This window comes from Fusarium flagelliforme (genome assembly GCF_020744385.1).
Source record: "Fusarium flagelliforme strain FIESC 12 MPI-CAGE-AA-0113 chromosome Unknown B0J16scaffold_2, whole genome shotgun sequence".
NCBI lineage: Eukaryota > Fungi > Ascomycota > Sordariomycetes > Hypocreales > Nectriaceae > Fusarium > Fusarium flagelliforme.
The window spans coordinates 5235517-5255873 of record NW_025763504.1 but is presented as its reverse complement, the minus strand read 5'-3'; the positions used below and the strand labels follow the sequence as shown (position 1 = coordinate 5255873).

Genomic DNA, 20357 nt, shown 5'->3' with positions numbered 1-20357 from the left:
ACTGATCACAGTGATCACTAACGTATTTTTCGCGTGTACCTGAGGTGGGTTGCCACTTTAGAGGCCCCAGCGGCGCGAGCGATTGGACGGACGCGCCCGCCTTAATCTAATCTTCCTGTTCCTCCCCAGGTTAGTCGGGTCTTAATAACTTGATCTTGCCATCGATCGCTTGACACTCCCTTTTTCTTCAATTCCTTGTATCCTCCTGACCCTCATTTGTTGAAAAGAGACTCACTGTTAAGTTACCTAAATAATTGTTTTTTGTCGCTCGTACGTTTTACAGTTGTGCGGCTTGCGCTCTACTTTACCGTCCTCTTCACTCCTTGGTCCAATCCTCAGTCACCTAAATTTATACTTGTACTCGCGACGCATCAAAGTATAGCACATCCAACTTAATTTCAACCCGTCATGGGCAACGACAGCTCCATCCTCGCCGACGGTTCCGCAATGGCAGCGCCCGGCTCATCGTTCAACCACACGCTCTTCGAAACTGCTCTACCGCCGCTGCCTGTATTCAGCCTCGAAGTCCAACCTGATCTCTTGTCCTGGGTCTCCGACTTTTGGCTTAATCTGTTACTCCCTGTCATCGTCTACTGGGTGCTGTCTCTCACATTCCACGCCATCGACGTCCTCGATTTGTTCCCCCAGTACCGACTTCACACGCCCGAAGAAATCACCAAGCGCAACCACGTCTCCCGCTATGAAGTCGCCCGCGATGTTATTCTGCAGCAAGTCATCCAGGTCGTCACCGGCGCCCTCCTTGCCTTATCCGAGCCCGCCGAAATGATAGGCAAGGGTGAGTATGACGTCGCTATTTGGGCGACTCGCATCCGTATCGCCCAAAGAGCTCTTCCAACTCTTCTCGGTCTCGTCGGTCTCAATGCTACCGCTATTTCAAAGGGTCTCCTCGACTCTCACCCCCTGCTGGCCGGGGCTATCGCTGGTGGTTACTACCCTTCTCTCGTAAACGCGAACTCGGAGCCCGCTTTCGCGTCTTGGGAGATGGCTTTGGCCAAGGCTATTTACTACTTCATGATCCCTGCCATCCAGTACTTTATCGGCGCCGCCATCATTGATACCTGGCAGTACTTCCTCCACCGATTGATGCATGTCAACAAGTGGCTGTATGGTAAGTTTCTCGCGGGCGGAGCGTCGCCGGCTATCAATTGAGTTTCCTGAAAGCTAACTTTTGTTTACAGCTCACTTCCACTCCCGCCACCATCGTCTCTATGTGCCTTACGCCTATGGTGCTCTCTACAACCACCCCGTTGAGGGTTTCCTTCTCGATACCCTCGGTGCCGCCATCGCATTCAAGGTCACCCGCATGACACTCCGCCAGGGCATTTTGTTCTTCTCCATGTCCACAATTAAGACTGTCGATGACCACTGCGGATACGCTTTCCCATGGGATCCTCTTCAACTCGTTACCAGCAACAACGCCGAGTACCACGACATCCACCACCAGCACTACGGTATCAAGACCAATTTTGCTCAACCTTTCTTCACATTCTGGGATTCTCTTCTCGACACCAAGTACAAGGGCTCAAAAACCAACAAGCCCAGCGAGAAGAAGGCAAGGGCAGAGGCGAAAGCACAGTAAACTTACCTTGGGCATTTGCATATGAATTGTTTGATTTCGGCATAAGGAGCACATGATACACAATCCACAATGAGAAAACAAGAATACTATTTGATTGCTTGGGGATCGCTGGCATGCGATTGGGTTATCAACACTTCTGTTCAATGGCGCTTTTTTTTATGGTTTTGGATTGGTTGGGGGCATGACATATTTTTTCAACATCGACATTTATCATCAAGGCTCGAAGCTCGCGGTAATACCTTTAATTCACGGCTTTAATGAGGCGCCTGATGGACCAACTCTTTTGGGCCTAATACATTCTTCCCACTTTCGTTAACATCAAGACTACCATTCTTATCATGCCGCCAAGCTTCATCTGCCATGGCAAGGAGGAGCTGGCCAAGTGGCTGGCCTTCAGGAAGCGATGCTATTCGATGGATGGGCACTTTACCATGTTTGTTTTGCATCTGAAATTGTACCATACTGCTTGGAATGCGATGTGCGAGTCGTTTTTGGCAACGGGAGACACAGCTGTAAGATTGCCCTCTGGGAGCTTGCTCGCTCCTATAGAAGGAACAGACATATTCGAAAAGGAAGGGATACAACAGGAACATGGATGTTTGCACAGATATATAACACTGTGTGTCCAGTTAGCCTTCAGGATAGTATTGTGCAATAGGTTATTGGCAGTTGTTCTTCTACGTCGCTTCAAGATTTTGCCGCTGGTGATCACGTCTTACAAGTAGCAATCTGAACAGTATGTCCCAGAGCGCAATAATGAAGATGGAAGTCGTGTAGGTTTAGTATTATCGCAGACAATATGCTCTTATCGGGTGGGATGCTTTCTTGAACTGTTGGCATTGAACAGTATTTGAAGTGTATGAAGTACGCCATTGCTAATCATCGTAGACTTGGTCAAGGTAAGATGAATGAACTTCTACGCATTGGCGAGCCTTGGGTCGGTGTGGGCATGTAGTTGATGTTAAGTACATATATTGATTTAGGTTGTAACCTAGAAGATCCGACATATTGTAGAACGTATGATGGCTCAGGTATTTTTGACACGGAAAACGCCACTATACACAGGAATGAGATTAAGATCTTCGAATAAAGGCATCATAGAAGCATTGAAGACCCAATAGCGATATTATCCCCGACGATTCTAGCCTACCCTGTAGATGACTATCAGCGAGATTTCCAAGAACAAGGTTCTAAACGTGGGATATCGCGATTTGACGTTAGTAATGTCATATCATCGCATTGAGAACTGGTAAATCTTTTCTTTCATCTTGGTCAGTTGTATTGCAGTTTTTACATTCTTTTACTCTAACAATGTGCACTGTCGCGGGATTCCGTGTTAACTACCAAGGCTACCATGTTCACGTCGATCCCTGGAGTTGACAGATACCCGAATCCTACGTCAAGCCGATGCCTGGTTCTGGGAAGTGCTTATATCATTCACAGCCTTTCGGGTCAATGAAGAGTTGACATTTTAATTACGTGAAAACGACATGTAGAAATGAGAGTGTCGGATGAACCGATGAGTCGTCATAAATCACATCGCCCATCCCTCTACCAACAACTCCACATGTCAACCAGCACCTTGTTGATCCTTTTCTATTCCTACGAGCGTTAAAAAAAGAACCAGTGATTACTACATACCTACGGCTCCTCACTACGGCTTTCAGAAGCGGTGAAACGTTGAAACGAAAACGCTTTGATCAAAGGTAGGTTCGATACGCGGGGGGAATGACAGAGTCCGGACAGCCTCGAAATTAATTCCACAGGGCGAAGACTGGAGCGTGATCTAGAAGACGTTGAAAAATTGGTAGCGCTGTTTCCTGGACTTTGGGCTAAGCACCGGCCCGATAGGTTCGGTTCATGAAGCTGGCTATCGGAGATGAAGATGTTCACTGGGTGGGAGTAGGCGTTCGTTCATCTTGGCTTTGTGTGGCACGATTCACAGCGACGGGACGGACGGAAACCAAAAACATTGCTTGTCTCAGCCACGAGAACTATGTATCCACGTACTGTACATATGTTGTACAAACATAACCAGCAGTACTGCAGGTCTGTTTCAGATTGAAGAGAACAATAGTATGGGGACGAGCGAGCGAGCTAGAACAACTGCAGTCATTATGTACAGTACCTACGGTTGTATATCTGAGAAGACGGTTCGTTATCTTCCGTCTTGGCAGCCTGTCAACATGGATGCCTTGATTGATGAACATTTTTCTCGATGGTGATCGATCTAAATCGTTGATGTCCACATATGTACGGATACACTGCAGGGAGACAGGTTCAAATTCAAAAGGGATATAACCCTCCACAAAATGGATCCGATGCGGGCTGAGTTGATATTGGGATGAGAAAAGCAAAACGTGTAGGAAGTATATACGGCTTGGCAGTATCAACTGCCTTGGAAAGACATCGACAATGAAAATATCGTGACGTGATTCACATGAGCAAGAGTAAAAACAACAAAGCGTTGGAGGGACGATGATGCAGGCGCGGATGCAATCAGGTCTTGTGTATATCCGAGACCACAAAAAGCAAATAAAGTTGGAAGCTTGCATCTTGGCAGTTGTGTAATTAATTGTGCATGCTGCAGCTAAAATGCATTGACGATGCATCTTCAAGAAACTAAAACTTGCAGCTGTTGCCAACGGTGATGGCCGACGTGGTCGCGATAGATGGCAACCAAATCACGTGCATATGCGGAACGCTTTTATCATTTCCCTCTTCTGGTTTATCCTTTCCAATGAGACGATGCCCGGTCTATTGCGTCCGGGTCTGGTCTGACGGAGAAACCTAACGTGTTGTGTTGACTCTCCCTTGAGCGCCCACCGGTGCAGAAGCGGCTCAGGCGGGTTTTTACTGCTGTGGCTTTGACTAACAGCCAGAGGACCCTGAATTTTCAAGTCGAGCAGTGCTCGAGCTTCCAAGTGGATAGTTGGAATGGAGCCTGCCCCTTGAGAAGTCACAGGTGAGTAACATTCGTTTTGGCCGTTGTCAATTTTTTGGGTTTGTCCCGGAGACTGGTTCATGCTGGCTCTGTAGTTCTTGTAACAACTTGGGCTTATTGTTATTGTTGCTCAGCTGACACTCGTCACTCTTGCAGCCAAACTATTGATACGTCGGTTGTGTTGCGGATATATCTGGCCAATCCTGACCACACCCGTCCCTCCCCCTTTGCTGAGCCAAGACATAGCAATTAGCCAAGTATTGACAGTAATGAGCCGTGCAGTGAGCCGGTTCATGAATGTTGGAGTATGACCCATCTTTTATGACGCCCTTAGTCGTGCTAAGGAGTTCCACAATCCCAGAACCCCAGCTGAGATCCATGAAGGTCCCTGTCGGTTCGCGATCCACAAAGTCTCAGGCTGAGCACTAACGCTTTCAGTTCGATGTTGGAAGCACCTCACGACGGCTACTCGACCAATAGCAGCTGGTCAACGTTCCAGAGACTAGGAACCCTTGTTATTCTCAATGCCCGTGCAGAGGGATCGCCCTTGTTCCCCTGAGGTCTTTTTTGTTCTTTGTCGTTGTCTTTGTCTTTGGTTGTCTGTAGCACAATGCTCACCGCGCATGTCTTTGTGCTGCTTTGTCTCTTGGACAGTTGCTGACCATTGTCTGCAGATCTTTGCATATACGCATGCGTCTGTTCCGTCCATTGGCGATGATCAATAACGGGAGGCTAGGAGAAGCAGGCAATATTGGATAGCGCAAGCCAGATAGACCAATAATCAAAGACTGGTCCCAGAAGCAGAAAGCCCCCTTGACGCCTCTTGCAAGGATCACGAGCCTCTCAAGCTCTCACGATCGTAGCTCAGCTGGTTCTACTGGAGGACGGACAGGCTTGAATTGTCACTGAGTATCGACCTTGGCTGGCCTGGACTGGGCTGGGCTGAATTGTTATGCGTATCTTCCAATCGCATCAAGCCAAGTGATGGAGTTTCTTGCTCTACCTTACCTTAATAGATTGGCGAGGCCCTTGACTACGTCAGGATTAATCAATGTGATGATAGGAAGGAGTGTTCTTTCCCCATCTTTGCCAGACAATTGGGTCTTTCCGTTCTTTCCGCAATCTCAAATTGCAAGAAAAACCTGTCCGGCCGTAAGGTGGTTACGGTAGGAAGGACCTAGTTTCACATTTCTTTCCTTTTCCCAATCTGCCATTACTGAATTCACATCTACCGCATCAACGTCTCCCTTTTCTATCTTCTTCTCCCGTCTATTCCATTCCATTCCTCATCTGAGACTGAGACCGCCATTAACGCACCCTAAACGAAGCCAGACAATATACCTGAGTCTGCGTCTCTCATCGCTTTGCTAGTGGGACCCCGTCCGCGCGCGTCCTCTATACTTGCAGCATCGACCACCCGGAGGTCACGACTTTCTCGAGCGTCGCAGGCGAGAGGCAACCATACCACGGCACGTACTGTACGAGCAAGCAGCGAGCAGCAAGCAGCAAGCAAGCAGCTTCACTAGCCGCCCTTGGGTCTCCGCTTCCGTCTTTGTTGCGGTACTGTATTTCGCCTCAGACGCCGAATATTATCGTCTCGCTTCTACGCCGCCTTGCGTCCAACGCCCTGCGCTTAAGCGCTCTCCTTCTGTGTCGCATTCCGTACCTGGGGTTTGCCCGGTCTCTGGCACCCGTTGGCATTTGTCAAGTGTTGATCCAAAACTCCGTCACGGCGCTTACTGTCCATCGTATCCAAGGGCTCCTCGCTAGTTCATTGGTTGCCGACAAGTTCGTTGTAGTTTGGGAGTCTCACATCCAATCGTTGACAGCCAGTCTCGAGTCTCTAACACCAGTTCACGCCAGTTGCAACATGCGACGAACGCCTTACGGTGTTTCATGAACCTCCTATTATTGCTTAATCTCGAGCTCTCCGAGTCCCCAGCATCTAAGTCTTTAGGCGCCATCGTGGGCCTTTGGGGTGCTTTGCCGTATTAGTCGCACGCTTCTCAATAGACTAATCCCTACGGCGGGTTCCTACATATTAACTGTGGTGAGGGCCCGTCCTCTGCTTGTCGCCTGTCATGGATCCATCGACAACTCTCTTTACTTTCTTATTGTGAGTTCGGTCCATTTTTTGTTTCTTTTTTATTTCCTTCCTTCCTGCTTGTTTGTTTGCTTGTTTGCTCCCTTACTTCGCCTCTCGCTGGTCGAATTCTGATCCACTACCTACCTACCTATCGCCCAAACCGTTGACTCGGTCTTACTGCTCTTAATATCCATCTTTACACCAATTATTCTTTTGTTCGCTTATTGAATCGCTTTCGTCTTGACTGCGACAGCTTCAATCTCGCAGCATTCCCTTTGTGTTTCAATCATCGAACGTTACCATTCCATTCTGTACCCCGGATCGGCACTCGCTACCTAGAAGTGTCTTATTAGCCGTGGTATGCTTTCCTATTGTCTCATTCTTACTCCCTCGCATGAAAGTTGTCTGAATTTGGGTCTCTGCCCGACCAGCCCCCTGGTGCTTAAGACACAAGTTTGGCAGAAAAAACAAAATCGCATGTTTTCTTTTGTTATGACGGGCGCGCAAAGTTTGAGCTGAAGTCAGCGTCGGATCTATTTCAGCCAGCCCGGTCTCCCTTCAAGTTGTATTGCTTGGTAGACGAGACTGGAGAAATTGGAATTGGTTGGGCTAGCCTGGATATACGGCTGGAAGCCAGCTGCATCTACCGGATATCAAATCCGTAGGATCGATCCATGGGTTCCCTTGTCTCCCCACGATTGCCAGCTCTGCTACCTCATACATGTCCACCGAGTTGTTTTTCAGCCATACATTGAACCCTACTACCCCTTGGCCCCAACGCATGTGGCTGGCTGCGTGGTGTAATTTCCCTAACATTTTATTTTTCCCCTTTGCTTCTATTCCATCACCCGATGGCTTCCAACGACGGCCGCTGACAAGCATCCCCAGTCAAACACCCCCTTCGACCCAGTCCGTGCATCTTATTGGGTCGTGGGACAATTTTAGCCAATCTCACCCCATGCAACGAGACACCCGGCGGGGCCGTGATCAGTGGAGAGGTTGCTATTCTTTTCGTGACATTGTCTGTGACGACGTTTCCGTCTCGGCTTCTGCGACGTGCGCTGGCGTAGGCGTAGCTGCAGGCGCTGGAACAAGCTCAAGCTCAGGTACTGCTTCGTATTCCGTCAAGAGGCACGGTGGTCTCAAGATGGGTCATACCTATTATTACTACGTATGTACTGCACCTCTTTTTATCCGTTTCGGTATATGCTATTGCATTGTACTACATGGCTTAACAAAAGCATGTCTCTCTCCCTTGCGTCAAACTAATGACTATTTGCTGCCTGTACTTTCGTTCATCTTCACTCTTTTACCCAACCACCTAAACACATTTAATCAACCTCTTCACTCTCACTTGCTTTTCGTTCTTCATTCACTCTTTTGTATCATTACTTAATCAAGTCATTCATTCGTTCATTCATTCATTTGTTCTAACAATGGGCTTCCAGTATGAGCTAGATGGCTCCGTCGAGACACACGACCCAGCCTTGCCTTCAACTACAGCTTGCCCATACCTACCTGGCCAAGCCGTCAATACTTTAATTGTTCCTGTCGAGCAGGCTCTCCGACAGCGAAGTGCTTCCCTAACCTCCATACATACCGCCGATTTAAAAACCATGGATCCCGAATCCAAATACACCACTCCCCGGCCTGCACCTTCAGTACCAGCCAATCACATTCCTTACCGGGTTGGCTCATCACCCTCACTACACCACAAGTCTTCTTCCCGATCATTATCACCGGCTCCAGCGGCATGGAAGCGCTTATTTGGCCGCAAGATGAACTCAGAGGGGGAGCGTGGTCGATCTCCAGTTCGCAATGATACGTCTAACTCTACCGATGATCTGGATGATCGCTGCACAACACCATCAGAGGGTACTCGCACAAGGGACATCTCACCTGAATCTCTTCGACGTTTTCTGTCCGATGACAATCCTGCTCGCCCCGGGTCTAACCTCAGCGAGAGACCATCACTCATCATCCCTGATGATATCGTAGAGGATAACGAGAACGATGATGACGACAACTTTGCTTCTTCGGCGGTCTCTGATGGACAGTCTTATGTCACTCGTCTCTCGCCCCCTCCTTTTAAGCGATCACTCTCTTCTGAATCTGTGAATGCCGATGTCTTTCATTCAAATTCACTGCGCCCAATTTCTGCCAAATCCTCTAAGCAGAGCTTGCTAGAGATTACCAGCGTACCCGCATCGGCAGTAATACCTTCTCGTCCTCGATTGGAAACATTACGACCACGAATCAACCCTGCGACGAGCTTCTTCCTGTCACCAGCCACGCCAAACTTTCCTGAGGACGAAGGAATCAACTTTTTCGATCTCACTGATGACGAGGACGATGTCGTGTCAAGCAACAATAGCGACATCGTTGCATTCCAACCCGCACCCGGCATGGTTTCCACCACCGACTCTTTTGAGTGCTACAGTCTTCCCGAGTCGCGAGGACATGGGTCCAAGATCGTGGAAACCCAATCATCCTACCCAAAGGTCAACTCACCATCTCTCCTCCCTCAGGGTGAATCGGGTTTCGCTGTTAGCGAAACAAATTTCCTCGGTGCTCCCATTGATACAGGACTCGATGATTTTGCCGCCGAGTTGGGTTGGATGGCCGACATCATCGGCTCCAAGGTCAACTAAGCGCCCACGCCAAACTTACTTCAATTTCGTGGCCTTATATAACAATCTCCATTGAGGACTACATTCGCCTCCTATAATCTGCATTCTTTCGACAGCGTTTTCTTTCCTTTTTCTTAACAGTCTTGGTCCATCATTCGATGAGCACAATCACAGCGGGATTTCCATTTTGGCGTTATAGATCAGAAAGGGGGTTGGCGCAATGACCGGTAGGCAGCTGGACAAGCTCCCAATACATATACAAAACCCTGGAATGGTAATAAGGAATGGCACTTGGCGGAAAATAGACGGCGATAAAAAAGGAGGGGGCAATGGTTCATGAGACAGACGGATGATGGCAGTTACTACAATACGAGATGTGGTTTGAGTTGATTTACTCAAATTTACGTTAGGAAGATGACTTTCACAATCAAGCGGTCAATCTTAGATAAAACAAGACACAATCATAATCCGCAATGATTCAACAGTTATATTCTTTTTGCCCAACTAGCATTCCGGTGACAGACGTTTGATGATTATTGATTGTAACCTGTTTTCTACGACATGGCTATTCTTTTTCTGTAGCCATACATATTGGAGGCTATTCATTGTATAGATAGTATTATATTACCAACTCCCCTTGGGCCTAGCACTCGCCTGTATATACAGAAGAAACGTTATACAGAAAAGAAGAATGCCTCCGGTGGCCGATCTAAAGCCTATGACCCTTGTTGAGCCGGTATCGATGAATTGTTTGTAGCAGCTGGCAATATAGACTCTGTAGGGGCTGGGGTATGAGATTCTGTGGTAGGGATCGTTGCGGGCGCTGGATTAGTGGCATCCCCAACTGCCGGTGACGCCGTACTGGGTTGTGCAGCCTTGCTGGGCTCGGGCTTTGATGACGTGGAGGACCCTGGTTCAGCCCCAGTCGTCTTCGTACCATGAACTTGGATGCCCGATGTCACCTCAGGCGTCTGGATCTCAGGGGTTTGCTTCGAGGAATCAGCAGTGTCCTTAATTTTGGTAGCCTCATGCGAGACGGATTTCTTCTCAGGCCCGCTCTTTTCTGGGTTCAAGAAGCGCTCAGGTACACCTCTCGCAGCATATGTCCCGCTGCCAACCCAAGCACCTAGGATGTGACTCCACCGGTACTCGCCGCGGGTAAGACGTTGGATCTCGCGATATGCGTAGGAGTTGTAGTAAGGGAGACCAGTACGCGGATCGCGATACCGGGCGGGATGATTTGTGATGACGCAAAGAGGCGCAGGGGAAGGTTCTGCTATAGTCAGTACAAGTCTAAAAAGGGGCTCTAGCAGAATAATGGTAATCTTACTCGAGAGCTTATTCATCTTGCGGCCGAAGATGATCTGGGTCTGGATGGTACGGTCCTTCAGGGCGTTTTCGTCAAAGTTTTGAAATACTATCGCATTTCGGGCTCCAGTTGAAGGTTGAAGTTGAGGTTGTGACTCAGGGGCTTGGGAAACAGCGGAGTTGTCGGGACCAGAAGACTTGTTTTGAATAGTGGAAGGGTTGGGAGATGACTGGAGATTCGTCGTAGATGACGTTGAAGCAACAGCCGTTGAAGGGTTTGCCAGGGATTCCGAGATAGCAGACGGAGCATTGTGAGCAGGGATGGTAGTAGACAAACTTGTAGGTGGCATAGCTCCTTGGGATGTATTTGGTGGCGCAAGGACATTTGATTTGGGATTGCCGAAACCCATCATTGGAGACGTGGCTCCATCACCACCGATACCTGGAGGAGGGGCGAGTATGGGAGCCGCAAGTACGCCAGAGGGCTTGGAATCTGGCGGACGAGAGAGTCCTGATGGTGGAGTGGCAAAGGAGTTTGTTGCTGTTGAGCCAGCAGGCGTTGGGGGAGGCGGAGACGGTGCGGCGAGGCCACTCACAGAATGGCCAAGAGAATGAGGAGGACTCGGTGCTGATCTGATGGCCGAGGGCGGTGGAGTGGGAGCGGCCAGACCATTGGGAGGTGTAGGTGGTGGTTGAGGCGGAGGGGGCATCGCCAATGAAGGGTTGACCTCCTCAGTTTTGAGAGAAAGGGAAAGACCACTATCCTTTGCCGGTGAAGATGAATCTTTGGGGTCTAGGACACAGTTGTCATATTCGATCGGAGTAAGTGTTTTTGCTTCTGACGCCCCGGCTGGTCCTGGTGAAGCTGATGCGGGTGGTTGTGGTTTCTCTGTCGTGCTTGAAGCGGCGCCATCTAGAACAGCTGTGACATCTTGGCCTTCGCTTTTTTGACCTTCCACTTTCTGGACCCCTCCTGGAGGTATATTGCCCTTGCTTTTATCTTTGTCCTTGCCCTTCGCCTTCTCGCCCCTCTTTCTCTTCTCTTTCGCAGGCTCCTCAATCACCATATGCCTTCCCATCCACTCTCCAATACCACTCCAAAAAGTAATAACCGGTCCCTTGAGAGTTCTGTTGTGGAGAGCTGCCAATTTCGCTCGACGTTCCTCTTCGCGTTGCTTCTCGGCCTCTTCCCAGCGATTTAGACTCTTGCTATTTCGTTTCTCAACGATGGCCGCTTCTCGGAGCCTCTCTTCTTGCGTCATCGGTGGTTTCTTCATCGCCTCAAGCTTGGCAGCCTTCTTCTGCATCTGAGCCAGCTGCTTTATCCGGCGCGCCTCTCGCTCTACCATCTGCTGGTGAAGTTGCTCCTTCGATAGTCGGGTCGTTTGACGGGACGAGGCTCGGGTTGGTAGATCGGCGGCCGAGGGCAGCCACGAAGTGCGCTCGGATTTCTTTTTGGGCCGGGGCGCTGGCTTTACGGGTGCCGATGGCGTTCTGGTCGTGGGATCGATCCGGACTTTCTTACGAAACTTGGCGGGGATGGCTTCTTGGGCTTTTCGTTTGCGCTGGGCGGCACGGCGTTCCTTTGCTTGCTTTTCAAGCTCTTTCTCTCCCTCGAGATCGTCATCATTGTTGCCATTATCATCTTCATCATCAGAAGAGTCCATCTGTACGTCCGATCCATTCTCCTCGGCGTCAGAGAAGCCTTGGTCATTCTCGTCTTCGGCAAAGAGTAGTTCAAGGTCTGAATCAGGCTCCTCGTTGGCGAGCATCGACTTCATTCGGTTGCCAGCAGTCGAGCGACGCTTTCGAGTCGTGGCGAGCCATTCTACTTTATCTCCATCGGTGGCCCGAATATCGGCGTCTTTGCTGGGGCCATTGCTCTTCTGAGCTTCGGTGTCGCTATCGCTGTCGCTGTCGCTGAGGCTGGACAATGTGGAAGACAAAGGGGTCCCCATTTCTGAAGGTTTAAGTTCCGTTTGCATCGCAAATAATTGATTATATAAGCGATTTGATATTATGCATATCACATGGCGTATTCTACTCAATAACCAAAATGATGCCAATAGGCGTAGTGATGTCGCGGCTTTACGCCTGGTGTTTTAAAGATGTAAAGTGGACGCGTTTTAGGTGGGGAGAAGTTGGATGGATATTTTTTTTAGTTGCTGACATCACAACAGACAGTGTAATATGATAGGTGCATTCCAGTAGTACGGGAAGTCCTCAAACACTGCATCACGTTGTATATGCAATAACAATAGGTAGAGTGCAATGTTATTTAGATAGTTCGGCAATTAATAATCTTATATCATGTATAACTTTGAGATTCATCTAAAATGTGCGCGTCTTGAATGTGGACTGCGCATTCGTAGCTTACCAAACTCCTGACCTAACGCCGCAATACGCAAGAAACCAAGCATAAACTCCATCCTCATGACTGTTGTGAGTTATCTATTTGATCTTATAGCGACCCCCTACATCTCATCTGTACCAAACTCGAGGTCATCAATGGACCATTCTTTGCAGAACCCGAACCAGTTGCGAGCAAGACATCTCTGAGTTTCTGGCACCGCCGTACTTGAAACCTCATCCGTGCCACCTGTAGGCGCAGCGGTGACAGGTACGTTAGTGACTTGACCAGGCTCGGCAGTTGTTGTAACCTCTACCTCGTCGCGACAACCCCAGAACCTACCAGGAGTATGGCAGGTGGTTGTGGTTGAAGCTTCAGTTGTAGTAGTGCTGCTCTCTGTGGTTGTCTTGTCCTTGCAACCGAACCATCCGGGTGTCTTGCAGGTAGACGTAGAAGAGGATGTGGTCGAGGTCGTAGTCGTGACAGGCGTAGTCTTGTCAAGACAACCCCACCAACCGGGTGTCTCACAAGTTGATGTACGGGTACGAGTCCGTGTTGTAGCGGTAGTCGAGGGTGAAGATGTTGTTGTAGTTTCGGTTCCGTTGCTCTCGTACATCTTCCACTGAGCACAGTCTCGACATTCAGGAGTCCTCTTACACTCAGGGACACCATCGTACTTCTTGATGACGTCGTCAATAACAGAGCGAATACGGTGCGTACCGATCCCAACTCTCCACCCCTTATCGGCGACAACATCGTAGACACACTCGTAACCAGCATGGCAGGCACTTTCCATGGCATAACCACCGTAGGTACAAGACGCTGTTGCACCATTACACGTTCCAATGTAGACAGGGTCTGCGGTATGACCAAAATGGAACGTGCCTGTATTCTCACGCATTTGAGGGTAGTCGGCACTCGCACCTGGCGGGACCGGGAGGCCTAGTCTAGAAGCTGGAAGAGCTTCCGGTACGGCCTCAAAAGTAACAACAGGCAGACCGTATGTCATGCCCAACATTGAAGTCACAGCACCACCAAGCGAATGGCCGGTAAGCCAAACCTGAGCATCGGGATAGAGCTCCGTGACATTTGAATAGAGTTCGCGGGCGGCGCCGTAGTATCGGTTCTCTTCCCTCAGGGCCTGAACAACACATGTGTTGTTACAAGAATATGTGCCTGTAGCACAGTCACAGACTTGGTGCCATGTCCACTGACCTTGCTGAGCGCAGCAGCAACTGAAGAATAGGTTGTCGTTGACTTTGTCATTGGTAGTGGTTCCTTCTCCATCGAAAACAGCCGTCGTTGTGCCCTTGAGCCCAATCACAATGGTCGAGTTTGTGTCGTCAACAAAGACATGTCCGCGAAGACCGTCGGACTCCCATCCGAAATCGGCGCTGCGGTTCCATCGCTCTCCAACATCCTCCCAGTCGGCATCAGTCTCATGCTCGACGTATGCATTGGCCGTCATAAGAGCTAATGTGAGAACGGTGTCCTTATCCTTGATGTCAGGAGATGAGACTTGATCCATAGTCCATGCCGATGCATCAAGCACAGCTGCATATCCTCTCCGCCGGGACTCGGCTACCATAGGATCGACAACTGACGGCCTTCGGTCAGCCAAGCGTTGAATAGTCTCGGGGCGACTCTTTGCTTTTAATCGGAAAATATCATATTCATCGTAGTCGTCTTCTGCTGCCAAATAGACCCTCGACTGGTCATGGACGACATCCCGTCTCCGATGAAGGCCGGGATGAAGATGGGTGCCGTGATGGTATATGTGGCGGAGACTGAAAGTATGCTCGGCAGCTACAGGGATTTCTGGAGCCGATGGAAGAACTGGCGCAGGAGGTAATATCACGTCGTCGTGGAATCGATCATTTAAATCGCTGGATGCGGAAGACGGTGAGAAGGCGAGGAAGGATAACAGTAGAGTAGCGGTTACGCGGGCAGTCGAGGCGCATCGGAATCCCGGCAAACGGGAGCGACGATCTGTTGTCATGATGACATTAACTATTCCAGAGGTTGGGGGATAATGTTCATGTGCGATACTAGATGAGAGCACCGGTGATGTGGATGGAAAAAGAGAAGAAGGATGAGATGGAAAACGGAGAGATGAACGAAGGCAACCTTACTGATATCAAGCCTATGATGTTATGCACGCTATCGCTGAGTGGAGACCAGGATAAAGGGTCACATGGGAGCGACGACGTAGACCGTTGGGGAAGCCTACATAGTGCACGGGGCCCTGGGACCCCGATGAGTAGGCAGATCAGATAAATGTCCATATTCACATGATGTTCGGTTTCGTAAGAATTCCCCACGAAAGACTTCCATGAGTCGTATACACAAGATGTCGTTGGCTGACTACCTGCCTCTGTATTTACCTACAATACCAGGCACTAAGCCAGCAGATGCATCCATTTTAGCTTCAATCCATGCGCTACAGCAGATGGGTGACAATAAGGTTTACTCGCCTCAGGCAATATGACGATGAGAATATCACCAACAAAAATATACAAAATGCCATATACAATACCATATCACCCAGAGCGTGTCCTCAGATATTGTGCCTGATTACTATTTTGTCTTTGAATAGCTGCGTTGATAATAGAAGTACCTGTTACGAATAGATAATGCCCGGACTCTATTTTGACCTCCCCGACTGGACCTGCATGGCTTCGGTTCCCCCAGCAAAACTGGAGCTCAGGTACTACCTAGTACCTACCTCAGTAGTATGAAGGTACCTCTTAAAGGAGTGGATCCACTGTGTGCTCTTTCCGCGTGAGGACGCGCCAGAGCGCGACCATTGAGTGTCTTTTCAAATTTCCAAATAAACGGCTCCAGCTACATCGCAACATCCATAATTGCCATCGCTATCTTAATACACAGCCATAGACACCACCTTATCCATCACCTCTACTACTCACTCTTGCCAACTTACAACTCTCGTCCAGTCGTCGCAATGACTGCTATGTATGTCTCTTCCCCCAAGCTCCCTTTTCCATCTGTCCCCTATGCATAGCTTGACTTTTCTCTTCGAGCTTTGGATCAGCCTGTAACTATTACCGCAGCAACAGCTAACATGACCATCGATTTGCAGCGAGAGTTTCGACAACATCTACTTGGATCTCTCCAAGGAGAGTGGCAAGTGCAGATTTGCCGAGACCGGTTTCGGATGGAAGCCTGTTGGCGGCGGCGAGACCTTCACCTTCGATCACAACAACATCGCCTCTGCGCAATGGAGCCGCGCTGCTAAAGGATACGAGATCAAGATCGTTCAGCGCTCAAAATCCGGTATAATCCAGCTCGACGGTTTCCAACAGGAGGACTACGACCGGCTTGCCAAAATTTTCAAGAACTGGTACAGCACGGTCCTAGAGAACAAGGAGCATGCTTTGCGCGGCTGGAATTGGGGCAAGGCCGAGTTTTCCAAATCCGAGCTTACATTCAGCGTCCAGAACCGACCTGCTTTCGAACTAGCCTACTCAGAAATCGGGAACACCAACCTCGCTGGTCGTAATGAGGTGGCCGTGGAGATGGCTCTTCCCGAGTCGGGTGCCAATGCCCAGCTAGGTGGTGCCCGATCTAAGGGCTCGAAAGCTGCCGCTGGTCGGGACCAGCTTGTCGAGATGCGATTCTATATTCCCGGTGTGACTACCCGCAAGGAGGCAGAAGGAGAGGACGCTGGTAGCGATGCCGGTAACGACGAGCAGGAAAAGAATGCCGCAACTCTGTTCTACGAGACTCTGATTGATAAGGCTGAGATTGGCGAGACGGCTGGCGATACCATCGCCACCTTCCTGGATGTCCTACATCTCACCCCCAGGTACGCTTCGAAATCATACAACAAACTCCATGTCGAGTTTCTGTTCCATCTTGTTGATTGCTAACGTGTTTAACAGAGGTCGTTTCGACATCGACATGTACGAGGCATCCTTCCGACTTCGAGGCAAAACCTATGACTACAAGATTCAGTACGAGGCTATTAAGAAGTTCATGGTACTTCCTAAGCCCGACGAGGTACACTACATGCTTGTCATGGGTCTTGACCCACCCCTGCGACAGGGCCAAACTCGATACCCCTTTGTTGTGATGCAATTTAAGAAAGATGAAGAGGTCACAATTGATCTGAACCTTAACGAGGATGAGCTCAAGAGCAAGTATCAAGACAAACTGGAGCCTCACTACGAGGAACCCCTCCATCAAGTTGTGGCCAAGATCTTCCGTGGTCTGGGCAACAGGAAGATATCATCTCCCGCCAAGGACTTCATCACGTATGTTCTCTGTAGTCCGTCGACTGGTTTAACTGCTGACCCGTATCCAGACACCGTAGTCAATATGGCATCAAGTGCTCCATCAAGGCCAGCGAGGGTTTCCTCTACTGCCTTGAGAAGGCCTTCATGTTTGTGCCCAAGCCCGCTACATACATCGCCTACGAACAGACTCAATCTGTCACTTTCTCGCGTGTCAGTGGAGCTGTATCAGCACTGTCAACATTCGACATTACGGTCCTTCTAAAGAACGGCGCCGGCTCATCTCAGTTCAGCAACATTAGTCGTGAAGACCTCAAGGCTCTTGAAACCTTCTTCAAGCTCAAGGGTCTACGGGTCAAGAACGAGATTGACGAGGATGCCAACCTCCTTGCTGCTGCCATGAATCAGCAGATGGACGATTCCGAGGATGAAGTCGCTGCCAAGGCTGATCGCGGCTCAGCCGATGAGGACGAAGAGAGCGTGGATGAAGATTTCCGCACCGACAGCGAAAGTGACGTTGCCGAGGAATACGACAGCGCTCACGAGAGTGATGGGTCAGGCAGCGATGAAAGCAATGTGGATGACGACGAGCAAGATGATGACGAGGATGACGAGGATGACGAAGAGGAGCGTCCTAAGAAGAAGAAGAAGACGGGCTAAATGCCCCATCGTCTGCTCTGAGTGCCAGGGCATGTAAGTCGTCAAGGTGAGACACAGGCGGGATAATGAGAGCGGTACTGGGGAAAACTCTTAGTCTTTGGGGCTGAGATATCAACGGCGTTCAGGCTAGACAGATGACTTAATTCCTTTCTAGGGTCTTGTAATGGTATGGTAGTCTTGTAACCATCAACATTTTCGTATTGACAGGCTCTTGGCTTTGCTTGCATGATTCATGTCGAACATGATCTTACGGTGAAGGCTGGTCATGACAGCATGACACTAATGTGATAAGAGCTTGGCAATATGCTTAACGTGTGAGTATAATAAGTCAGTGACAAATAGTAATCCGTCAAGTTGGCTATGTACAGTATAGCTTCGGATGCGTATCTTTTAGCCTGTACTGTATTCTGGGTCCCTGGGCCTGAGAACAACACTTGGAGCCTTTGATCGCCCATCAATGTCAGCCGCAAAGAACTAACGTCGCCCACCTATCAAAAGGTTCTCTGTGTGGATGTGCAGCTTTAACCAACCTTGCCAGTGCCGCATATTGGGCGGTTGATATGCAGGTGCCAGGGACAACTACCTAGATCCTGCTGAAGAAAAAGCAACGTTAGTTCATATATCCGGACGGCTCTTGTAGATCATTATATTTCACCTCCACGTGTGCCTAGTATATGTTGAGAGAGTACGAATACCTGCCTGCCTACAAATGTATGTATATCAAATAGTTACGTGTCAATGGTTTTGCTGTTTCTATAGGTGGAGACAGCATTTGTTGAACACTCTCGGCCTGGCTCCGACGATCAGGGGGGGCCCTTGATCGGCGATGGCAGTTCAGAGGTAGGTGTTAGCTACCCTACCCAAGTGTGCAGATTTCTGCAGGATGACAATTGATTTGATACTAGGATGTTGAAGACTCTGGTGGTCCTATCATCATTATTGCCTATTCTGGTGAAAGTAACGAGCTTCTACGTTGAAAGATCCTGTTGGCAGGCAATACTATATACAGTAGGTAAATTCCTGGTCAACAAAGTCGTATTCTACAATTCTCAGAAGCGATACCCTGTCGTTTAAGGTTTTAACAAAGATCAGATCAGCCGGGGGCTAACTTGCCTACTACCTAGGGGTGTAAGCGAAGTACGGATACGTAGGCTTGTATTGTTCTTGCCGAAGACCAACATAACAGCGTAAAGAAAACGAGAGGAAATATTTGCAAGGTTGCTTCCGAGTTGTATTGTTGCATTAATGGCACAACAAAGTGGTATTTCAATTATGTGACAGCTCACACATAGTCCGGGTCCGACGGATTGATATCATGGATCCAGGCAAGTCGCAGCCAACGGCCCGTTCACTTTAAATTATTTACCCTCGCACAAGAAACGACTTTGACAACCAACAAGCCATGCGGCCTGCGGCATCGCCAGGGTTTTGACTCCGGGAGGGTAGCACAAACAAAAACAATGCATTGGTACCGAGGCCAGTCCAGTCAGTTCCCGTACAGTACAGAACAGTCCAACTTCATGATCTGATCGTCAACAGGGGTACATGACTTGAAAACCCTCAACTCTTGGTTGGGAATGGAACTGGAACAAGCCTTGATTGGATCATCATATCGACCATTACTACCGACATCTGCCTTTGTAGAGGTAGATAGATGAGGGTAATAGGTATAAATGTCCTCGGAGATATCTCATTCATGAGGTATAAGTGGTAGGGAATTTACTTCCAGCCACCACGAATATATAAATCCTCTATCTCATTAGCCCCAATTACACATTACCTGTCTTGGTACTTACCTACCTACTATTTATTATCCCATCTATTATCTGCTCCTCCGTTCTTGCCTCGCCTTTCTGCTTTGACCCTCACAACAGATCCACACTCCCATGCGAATATCGTGTAGTACTTACCTGGCGAAATCGAAGTGCGCGTCTTGCGTCGCACCTTCCCAAACTTCACGCTCCCCGTACGGGCATGTTAAAGCAGGTGCAGGGTCAAGGCTTACCTGCCTATCCGTATATGCCTACCTTATCTGTGTTTCACCTGCGAGCTGTCAAGGGAAAGAAAGTGCGGCTCTCTTCCGCCAAACGTCCTTCTCCTATTTCTTGAGGCCAATTGTACCAGCAGGCAAGTACTACCTACCTACCTACTAATCTACCAACAGTTATTGTCGTAGATGTATGTCACTGTCCCTTGTTTTGTCTTACCTCCAACACCAAGTTTCTCTCATTCGGGCCCAACAGGGCTGGAACAGGGCTTTTCAACGTCTCGATAATATGTCTGCTAAACAAGCCACGAAAATCCCATTATGCAATACGGGTTCTGTGTCTCATACTTAGGAGTATCAGCTCCGAGCAAACACTACATCCCATCGAAGCGAATAAGCAGATATTCTTGGTGGTTTTGAACTATTCTTTCCTCTTTTGATGTTTTCTCCCGTCCTTCGACTCACGGACATGAGATGACAACACTAAGCCACAGAAGTGTCCAGCCTGGGTGTCAAGGAGAAGTTACCGCCAAAAAGAG

At 49.1% G+C, this 20357-nt stretch overlaps 5 protein-coding genes across 5 annotated transcripts; 3 read left to right on the top strand and 2 right to left on the bottom strand.

The window, feature by feature from the left end:
* Window positions 1-408: 408 nt before the first annotated feature.
* Window positions 409-1600, top strand: B0J16DRAFT_381328 (fatty acid hydroxylase superfamily-domain-containing protein; the record flags this gene model as incomplete). Its single annotated transcript, XM_046131145.1, has 2 exons — window positions 409-1129; window positions 1200-1600. The coding sequence occupies 2 exons, from the start codon at window positions 409-411 to the stop codon at window positions 1598-1600; spliced, it is 1122 nt and encodes a 373-aa protein (XP_045987357.1).
* A 5607-nt stretch (window positions 1601-7207) lies between these two features.
* On the top strand, window positions 7208-9743 carry B0J16DRAFT_335277 (uncharacterized protein). The gene is made up of 2 exons (XM_046127058.1): window positions 7208-7801; window positions 8079-9743. The coding sequence occupies exons 1-2, from the start codon at window positions 7352-7354 to the stop codon at window positions 9279-9281; spliced, it is 1653 nt and encodes a 550-aa protein (XP_045987356.1). The 5' UTR covers window positions 7208-7351; the 3' UTR covers window positions 9282-9743.
* B0J16DRAFT_335276 (YL1 nuclear protein-domain-containing protein) lies at window positions 9744-12828 on the bottom strand. Its single transcript, XM_046127057.1, has 2 exons — window positions 10591-12828; window positions 9744-10533 (listed from the first exon to the last, which is right to left on the bottom strand). The coding sequence occupies exons 1-2, from the start codon at window positions 12551-12553 to the stop codon at window positions 9977-9979; spliced, it is 2520 nt and encodes an 839-aa protein (XP_045987355.1). The 5' UTR covers window positions 12554-12828; the 3' UTR covers window positions 9744-9976.
* On the bottom strand, window positions 12829-15086 carry B0J16DRAFT_335274 (Alpha/Beta hydrolase protein). Its single transcript, XM_046127056.1, has one exon. The coding sequence runs from the start codon at window positions 14915-14917 to the stop codon at window positions 13043-13045; it is 1875 nt and encodes a 624-aa protein (XP_045987354.1). The 5' UTR covers window positions 14918-15086; the 3' UTR covers window positions 12829-13042.
* Window positions 15087-15694: 608 nt separating this feature from the next.
* Window positions 15695-17963, top strand: B0J16DRAFT_79675 (FACT complex subunit POB3). The gene is made up of 4 exons (XM_046134481.1): window positions 15695-15891; window positions 16019-16744; window positions 16821-17192; window positions 17243-17963. The coding sequence occupies exons 1-4, from the start codon at window positions 15881-15883 to the stop codon at window positions 17829-17831; spliced, it is 1698 nt and encodes a 565-aa protein (XP_045987353.1). The 5' UTR covers window positions 15695-15880; the 3' UTR covers window positions 17832-17963.
* Window positions 17964-20357: the final 2394 nt, after the last annotated feature.